This window comes from Heptranchias perlo, chromosome 2, assembly GCF_035084215.1.
Source record: "Heptranchias perlo isolate sHepPer1 chromosome 2, sHepPer1.hap1, whole genome shotgun sequence".
NCBI lineage: Eukaryota > Metazoa > Chordata > Chondrichthyes > Hexanchiformes > Hexanchidae > Heptranchias > Heptranchias perlo.
The window spans coordinates 126,665,787-126,674,951 of NC_090326.1; the positions used below are offsets into that span (position 1 = coordinate 126,665,787).

The following is a 9,165-nucleotide window of genomic DNA, read 5'->3' on the forward strand; positions in this document are numbered from 1 at the left end:
GGGGAAGATCGGGGGGAGGGGGGAAGATCGGGGGGAGGAGGAGAGTGGAAGATCGGGGGGAGGAGAGGGGAAGATCGGGGGGAGGAGAGGGGAAGATCGGGCGGAGGAGAGGGGAAGATCGGGGGGAGGAGAGTGGAAGATCGGGGGGAGGAGAGGGGAAGATCAGGCGGCGGAGAGGGGAAGATCGGGGGGAGGGGGGAAGATCGGGGGGAGGAGGAGAGTGGAAGATCGGGGGGAGGAGAGGGGAAGATCGGGGGGAGGAGAGGGGAAGATCGGGGGGAGGAGAGGGGAAGATCGGGCGGAGGAGAGTGGAAGATCGGGGGGAGGAGAGGGGAAGATCGGGCGGAGGAGAGGGGAAGATCGGGCGGAGGAGAGGGGAAGATCGGGGGGAGGGGGGAAGATCGGGGGGAGGAGGAGAGTGGAAGATCGGGGGGGGGAGAGGGGAAGATCAGGGGGAGGAGGGGGAAGATTAGGGGGGGAGAGGGGAAGATCGGGCGGAGGAGAGGGGAAGATCGGGGGGAGGAGGCGAGAAGATCGGGGGGAGGAGAGGGGAAGATCGGGGGGAGGAGGCGAGAAGATCGGGGGGAGGGGGGAAGATCGGGGGGAGGAGGAGAGTGGAAGATCGGGGGGGGAGAGGGGAAGATCAGGGGGAGGAGGGGGAAGATTAGGGGGGGAGAGGGGAAGATCGGGGTGGGGAGAGTGGAAGATCGGGGGGAGGAGGGGAGAAGATCGGGGTGGGGAGAGTGGAAGATCGGGGGGAGGAGGGGAGAAGATCGGAGGAAGAGGGGCAGATCGGGGGGGGAGAGGGGAAGATCGGGGGAGGGAGTGGGGAACATGGTGGGGGGCGGTGGAGAGTGCGTTAAGTACCTCAATGAGGTACATTTGGCTCTTTATCTGTCATGCGGGACTTCTGTTTCCGGGTCGCCTGCGCGTGCACAGGTGGGTCCCTGGGAAACTCAGAAGTCGGTGGGTTGGAGCCGGCTTCCAAACCCGAATGGGATTTCTGTGATTTTCGGAGGCCCCCCCATCCCCATTCCCAACGCACCCGCAATTGCCTCCTAAAATCACCCCCGTTATATTTTACTTTTACTGACCGGAAAAGCTTGTCAGTCTCCTAATTGTTAAAAATATATTCTTTGCAGGTCACTTTATGTACCTTGAAGCTATTCCTGGAGGTCTGAGGGGTGACAAAGCCCATATGAAGAGTTCAATGTGGAAGGAATCAAGTGTCAAATGCACTCTGTCATTCTGGTATTACATCTCACGAAAAGCTACAGGCCTTATAAGAGTTCTTATTAAGGTAAGAGTATGGACACAGCAACGTATAGTCAAAGTGGACATGGAATTTGACCAATACCCTTTGAATTGCAGTGTTTCATGATAATCAGATTGAAACAAAGTATCACATCTACCAGTGATTCATCCAACACTGCAATCCCAATAGTGCTATCATAAATGTATTTCATTTCCACATAACAGTTTGTAGTTCTCTAACAGATCAGGGCCGAGATGGCATCGCCCCTGTTTTTCAGGCATAAAACAGGCGCCTAAGCATCCACCATGGAGGGCGGGGTTCATTACGCGCCGGAAGTGCGCCGTCCTCCATATTGGTAAAGGCAGGAAAAAAGGCATCCAGGGTCCACACCTGAAACAGGTGTTCGTCCCTTTGCATATGCAAATGGAGGCCTCAAGCCTGTTTGAGGTCGCATTTATAAAATTGGGTTGTCCTGAATGCAGCCAGCGCCAGACCTCAAAGGGAACGCATCAGGCCGCCACCAAAAAGGTACGTTTTTAAAATACTTATCTGGTTGTGGAGCTGGGAGGAGCACGAACTCCCGTCCCAGCTCCACATTAAAACAATGGGCCACTGCTGGCCAGCGTTTGGCCCCGTTCCAAAATGCCTCACCCACTCTCCCGATCGCCGCCCTCACTCCCTCTCCCGATCGCCGCTCTCACTCCCTCTCCCGATCGCCGCCCTCACTCTCTCTCCCGATCGCCGCCTCACTCCCTCTCCCGATCGCCGCCCTCACTCCCTCTCCCGATCGCCGCCCTCACTCTCTCTCCCGATCGCCGCCTCACTCCCTCTCCCGATCGCCGCCCTCACTCCCTCTCCCGATCGCCGCCCTCACTCACTCTCCCGATCGCCGCCCTCACTCCCTCTCCCGATCGCCGCCCTCACTCCCTCTCCCGATCGCCGCTCTCACTCCCTCTCCCGATCGCCGCTCTCACTCCCTCTCCCGATCGCCGCCCTCACTCTCTCTCCCGATCGCCGCCTCACTCCCTCTCCCGATCGCCGCCCTCACTCCCTCTCCCGATCGCCGCCCTCACTCTCTCTCCCGATCGCCGCCCTCACTCTCTCTCCCGATCGCCGCCTCACCCACTCTCCCGATCGCCGCCCTCACTCCCTCTCCCGATCGCCGCTCTCACTCCCTCTCCCGATCGCCGCCCTCACTCTCTCTCCCGATCGCCGCCCTCACTCTCTCTCCCGATCGCCGCCCTCACTCTCTCTCCCGATCGCCGCCCTCACTCTCTCTCCCGATCGCCGCCCTCACTCACTCTCCCGATCGCCGCCCTCACTCCCTCTCCCGATCGCCGCCCTCACCCCCTCTCCCGATCGCCGCCCTCACTCTCTCTCCCGATCGCCGCCTCACTCCCTCTCCCAATCGCCGCCCTCACTCCCTCTCCCGATCGCGGCCCTCACTCCCTCTCCCGATCGCCGCCCTCACTCACTCTCCCGATCGCCGCCCTCACTCCCTCTCCCGATCGCCGCCCTCACTCCCTCTCCCGATCGCCGCCCTCACTCCCTCTCCCGATCGCCGCCCGAACTCCCTCTCCCGATCGCCGCCCTCACTCACTCTCCCGATCGCCGCCCTCACTCCCTCTCCCGATCGCCGCCCTCACTCCCTCTCCCGATCGCCGCCCTCACTCTCTCTCCCGATCGCCGCCCTCACTCTCTCTCCCGATCGCCGCACTCACTCCCTCTCCCGATCGCCGCCCTCACTCCCTCTCCCGATCGCCGCCCTCACTCCCTCTCCCGATCGCCGCCCTCACTCCCTCTCCCGATCGCCGCCCTCACTCTCTCTCCCGATCGCCGCCCTCACTCACTCTCCCGATCGCCGCCCTCACTCCCTCTCCCGATCGCCGCCCTCACTCCCTCTCCCGATCGCCGCCCTCACCCCCTCTACCGATCGCCGCCCTCACTCCCTCTCCCGATCGCCGCCCTCACTCTCTCTCCCGATCGCCGCCCTCACTCCCTCTCCCGATCGCCGCCCTCACTCACTCTCCCGATCGCCGCCCTCACTCCCTCTCCCGATCGCCGCCCTCACTCCCTCTCCCGATCGCCGCCCTCACTCTCTCTCCCGATCGCCGCCCTCACTCCCTCTCCCGATCGCGGCCCTCACTCACTCTCCCGATCGCCGCCCTCACTCTCTATCCCGATCGCCGCCCTCACTCTCTCTCCCGATCGCCGCCCTCACTCCCTCTCCCGATCGCGGCCCTCACTCACTCTCCCGATCGCCGCCCTCACTCCCTCTCCCGATCGCCGCCCTCACTCCCTCTCCCGATCGCCGCCCTCACTCCCTCTCCCGATCGCCGCCCTCACTCCCTCTCCCGATCGCCGCCCTCACTCCCTCTCCCGATCGCCGCCCTCACTCCCTCTCCCGATCGCCGCCCTCACTCCCTCTCCCGATCGTCGCCCTCACTCCCTCTCCCGATCGCCGCCCTCACTCCCTCCCTCCCGATCGCCGCCCTCACTCCCTCACCCGATCGCCGCCCTCACTCACTCTCCCGATCGCCGCCCTCACTCCCTCTCCCGATCGCAGCCCTCACTCCCTCTCCCGATCGCAGCCCTCACTCCCTCTCCCGATCGCCGCCTCACTCTCTCTCCCGATCGCCGCCCTCACTCTCTCTCCCAATCGCAGCCCTCACTCACTCTCCCGATCGCCGCCCTCACTCCCTCTCTCCCGATCGCCGCCCTCACTCCCTCTCCCGATCGCCGCCCTCACTCCCTCTCCCGATCGCCGCCCTAACTCACTCTCCCGATCGCCGCCCTCACTCCCTCTCCCGATCGCCGCCTCACTCCCTCTCCCGATCGCCGCCCTCACTCACTCTCCCGATCGCCGCCCTCACTCCCTCTCTCCCGATCGCCGCCCTCACTCCCTCTCCCGATCGCCGCCCTCACTCCCTCTCCCGATCGCCGCCCTCACTCCCTCTCCCGATCGCCGCCCTCACTCTCTCTCCCGATCGCCGCCCTCACTCCCTCTCCCGATCGCGGCCCTCACTCCCTCTCCCGATCGCCGCCCTCACTCCCTCTCCCGATCGCCGCCCTCACTCACTCTCCCGATCGCCGCCCTCACTCCCTCTCCCGATCGCCGCCCTCACTCCCTCTCCCGATCGCGGCACTCACTCCCTCTCCCGATCGCCGCCCTCACTCCCTCTCCCGATCGCCGCCCTCACCCCCTCTCCCGATCGCCGCCCTCACTCCCTCTCCCGATCGCGGCCCTCACTCACTCTCCCGATCGCCGCCCTCACCCCCTCTCCCGATCGCCGCCCTCACTCTCTCTCCCGATCGCCGCCCTCACTCCCTCTCCCGATCGCCGCCCTCACTCCCTCTCCCGATCGCCGCCCTCACTCCCTCCCTCCCGATCGCCGCCCTCACTCCCTCTCCCGATCGCCGCCCTCACTCACTCTCCCGATCGCCGCCCTCACTCCCTCTCCCGATCGCGGCCCTCACTCACTCTCCCGATCGCCGCCCTCACTCCCTCTCCCGATCGCCGCCCTCACTCCCTCTCCCGATCGCCGCCCTCACTCACTCTCCCGATCGCCGCCCTCACTCCCTCTCCCGATCGCCGCCCTCACTCACTCTCCCGATCGCGGCCCTCACTCCCTCTCCCGATCGCCGCCCTCACTCACTCTCCCGATCGCCGCCCTCACTCTCTCTCCCGATCGCCGCCCTCACTCTCTCTCCCGATCGCCGCCCTCACTCACTCTCCCGATCGCCGCCCTCACTCACTCTCCCGATCGCCGCCCTCACTCCCTCTCCCGATCGCCGCCCTCACTCCCTCTCCCGATCGCCGCCCTCACTCCCTCTCCCGATCGCCGCCCTCACTCCCTCTCCCGATCGCCGCCCTCACCCCCTCTCCCGATCGCCGCCCTCACTCCCTCTCCCGATCGCCGCCCTCACTCCCTCTCCCGATCGCCGCCCTCACTCCCTCTCCCGATCGCCGCCCTCACTCCCTCTCCTGATCGCCGCCCTCACTCCCTCTCCCGATCGCGGCCCTCACTCACTCTCCCGATCGCCGCCCTCACCCCCTCTCCCGATCGCCGCCCTCACTCCCTCTCCCGATCGCCGCCCTCACTCCCTCTCCCGATCGCCGCTCTCACTCCCTCTCCCGATCGCCGCCCTCACCCCCTCTCCCGATCGCCGCCCTCACTCTCTCTCCCGATCGCCGCCCTAACTCACTCTCCCGATCGCCGCCCTCACTCTCTCTCCCGATCGCCGCCCTCACTCTCTCTCCCGATCGCCGCCCTCACTCCCTCTCCCGATCGCCGCCCTCACTCCCTCTCCCGATCGCCGCCCTCACCCCCTCTCCCGATCGCCGCCCTCACTCTCTCTCCCGATCGCCGCCCTAACTCACTCTCCCGATCGCCGCCCTCACTCTCTCTCCCGATCGCCGCCCAAACTCACTCTCCCGATCGCCGTCCTCACTCCCTCTCCCGATCGCCGCCCTCACTCCCTCTCCCGATCGCCGCCCTCACTCCCTCTCCCGATCGCCGCCCTCACCCCCTCTCCCGATCGCCGCCCTCACTCTCTCTCCCGATCGCCGCCCTAACTCACTCTCCCGATCGCCGCCCTCACTCCCTCTCCCGATCGCCGCCCTCACTCCCTCTCCCGATCGCCGCCCTCACTCCCTCTCCCGATCGCCGCCCTCACCCCCTCTCCCGATCGCCGCCCTCACTCTCTCTCCCGATCGCCGCCCTCACTCTCTCTCCCTCCCCCCCTCCTCCCTCCCGATCGCCGCCCTCACTCCCTCTCCCGATCGCCGCCCTCACTCCCTCTCCCGATCGCCGCCCTCACTCTCTCTCCCGATCGCCGCCCTAACTCACTCTCCCGATCGCCGCCCTCACTCCCTCTCCCGATCGCCGCCCTCACTCCCTCTCCCGATCGCCGCCCTCACTCCCTCTCCCGATCGCCGCCCTCACTACCTCTCCCGATCGCCGCCCTCACTCCCTCTCCCGATCGCCGCCCTCACTCACTCTCCCGATCGCCGCCCTCACTCCCTCTCCCGATCGCCGCCCTCACTTCCTCTCCCGATCGCGGCCCTCACTCACTCTCCCGATCGCCGCCCTCACTCCCTCTCCCGATCGCCGCCCTCACTCCCTCTCCCGATCGCCACCCTCACTCCCTCTCCCGATCGCCGCCCTCACTCCCTCTCCCGATCGCCGCCCTCACTCCCTCTCCCGATCGCCGCCCTCACTCCCTCTCCCGATCGCCGCCCTCACTCACTCTCCCGATCGCCGCCCTCACTCCCTCTCTCCCGATCGCCGCCCTCACTCCCTCTCCCGATCGCCGCCCTCACTCCCTCCCTCCCGATCGCCGCCCTCACTCCCTCTCCCGATCGCCGCCCTCACTCAATCTCCCGATCGCCGCCCTCACTCACTCTCCCGATCGCCGCCCTCACTCCCTCTCCCGATCGCCGCCCTCACTCCCTCTCCCGATCGCCGCCCTCACTCCCTCTCCCGATCGCCGCCCTCACTCCCTCTCCCGATCGCCGCCCTCACTCCCTCTCCCGATCGCCGCCCTCACTCCCTCTCCCGATCGCCGCCCTCACCCCCTCTCCCAATCGCCGCCCTCACCCTCTCTCCCGATCGCCGCCCTCACCCCCTCTCCCAATCGCCGCCCTCATCCCCTCTCCCGATCGCCGCCCTCACTCCCTCTCCCGATCGCCGCCCTCACTCCCTCTCCCGATCGCCGCCCTCACCCCCTCTCCCGATCGCCGCCCTCACCCTCTCTCCCGATCGCCGCCCTCACCCCCTCTCCCGATCGCCGCCCTCACTCCCTCTCCCGATCGCCGCCCTCACTCCCTCTCCCGATCGCCGCCCTCACTCCCTCTCCCGATCGCCGCCCTCACCCCCTCTCCCAATCGCCGCCCTCACCCTCTCTCCCGATCGCCGCCCTCACCCCCTCTCCCGATCGCCGCCCTCACTCCCTCTCCCGATCGCCGCCCTCACTCCCTCTCCCGATCGCCGCCCTCACCCTCTCTCCCGATCGCCGCCCTCACTCCCTCTCCCGATCGCCGCCCTCACCCCCTCTCCCGATCGCCGCCCTCACACTCTCTCCCGATCGCCGCCCTAACTCACTCTCCCGATCCCCGCCCTCACTCCCTCTCCCGATCGCCGCCCTCACTCACTCTCCCGATCGCCGCCCTCACTCCCTCTCCCGATCGCCGCCCTCACTCCCTCTCCCGATCGCCGCCCTCACCCCCTCTACCGATCGGCGCCCTCACCCCCTCTCCCGATCGCCGCCCTCACTCCCTCTCCCGATCGGCGCCCTCACTCCCTCTCCCGATCGCCGCCCTCACTCTCTCTCCCGATCGCCGCCCTCACTCCCTCTCCCGATCGCCGCCCTCACCCCCTCTACCGATCGCAGCCCTCACTCCCTCTCCCGATCGCCGCCCTCACTCTCTCTCCCGATCGCCGCCCTCACTCACTCTCCCGATCGCCGCCCTCACTCACTCTCCCGATCGCCGCCCTCACTCACTCTCCCGATCGCCGCCCTCACCCCTCTCGGCCCTCACTCCCTCTCCGATCGCCGCCCTCACTCCCTCTCCCGATCGCCGCCCTCACTCCCTCTCCCGATCGCCGCCCTCACTCCCTCTCCCGATCGCCGCCCTCACTCCCTCTCCCGATCGCCGCCCTCACTCCCTCTCCCGATCGCCGCCCTCACTCCCTCTCCCGATCGCCGCCCTCACCCCCTCTCCCGATCGCCGCCCTCACCCCCTCTCCCGATCGCCGCCCTCACTCCCTCTCCCGATCGCCGCCCTCACTCTCTCTCCCGATCGCCGCCCTCACTCCCTCTCCCGATCGCCGCCCTCACTCCCTCTCCCGATCGCCGCCCTCACTCCCTCTCCCGATCGCCGCCCTCACTCCTCTCCGATCGCCGCCTCCCTCCTCTCCGTCACTCCCTCTCCCGATCGCCGCCCTCACCCCCTCTCCCGATCGCCGCCCTCACTCTCTCTCCCGATCGCCTCCCTCACTCCCTCTCCCGATCGCCGCCCTCACTCCCTCTCCCGATCGCCGCCCTCACTCCCTCTCCCGATCGCCGCCCTCACTCACTCTCCCGATCGCCGCCCTCACCCCCTCTCCCGATCGCCGCCCTCACTCCCTCTCCCGATCGCCGCCTCACCCCCCTCTCCCGATCGCCGCCCTCACTCTCTCTCCCGATCGCCGCCCTCACCCCCTCTCCCGATCGCCGCCCTCACTCCCTCTCCCGATCGCCGCCCTCACTCCCTCTCCCAATCGCCGCCCTGACCCCCTCTCCCGATCGCCGCCCTCACTCCCTCTCCCGATCGCCGCCCTCACTCCCTCTCCCGATCGCCGCCCTCACTCCCTCTCTCCCGATCGCCGCCCTCACTCTCTCTCCCGATCGCCGCCCTCACTCCCTCTCCCGATCGCCGCCCTCACTCCCTCTCCCGATCGCCGCCCTCACTCCCTCTCTCCGATCGCCGCCCTCACTCTCTCTCCCGATCGCCGCCCTCACTCCCTCTCCCGATCGCCGCCCTCACTCTCTCTCCCGATCGCCTCCCTCACTCCCTCTCCCGATCGCCGCCCTCACTCCCTCTCCCGATCGCCGCCCTCACCCCCTCTCCCGATCGCCGCCCTCACTCCCTCTCCCGATCGCCGCCCTCACTCCCTCTCTCCCGATCGCCGCCCTCACTCCCTCTCCCGATCGCCGCCCTCACTCCCTCTCTCCCGATCGCCGCCCTCACTCTCTCTCCCGATCGCCGCCCTCACTCCCTCTCCCGATCGCCGCCCTCACTCCCTCTCTCCCGATCGCCGCCCTCACTCTCTCTCCCGATCGCCGCCCTCACTCCCTCTCTCCCGATCGCCGCCCTCACTCCCTCTCCCGATCGCCGCCCTCACTCCCTCTCTCCCGATCGCCGCCCA

At 67.7% G+C, this 9,165-nt stretch overlaps 1 protein-coding gene across 1 annotated transcript in view; it reads left to right on the forward strand.

Annotated features, from left to right (window-relative positions):
• The window catches only part of malrd1 (MAM and LDL receptor class A domain containing 1), a 397,527-nt gene that overhangs the window by 222,357 nt on the left and 166,005 nt on the right, over positions 1–9,165 (forward strand). Inside the window, exon 27 of the mRNA XM_068007090.1 lies at positions 1,143–1,300. Coding sequence (XP_067863191.1) covers positions 1,143–1,300 — 158 coding nt within the window. The remainder of the gene's footprint in view (positions 1–1,142; positions 1,301–9,165) is intronic.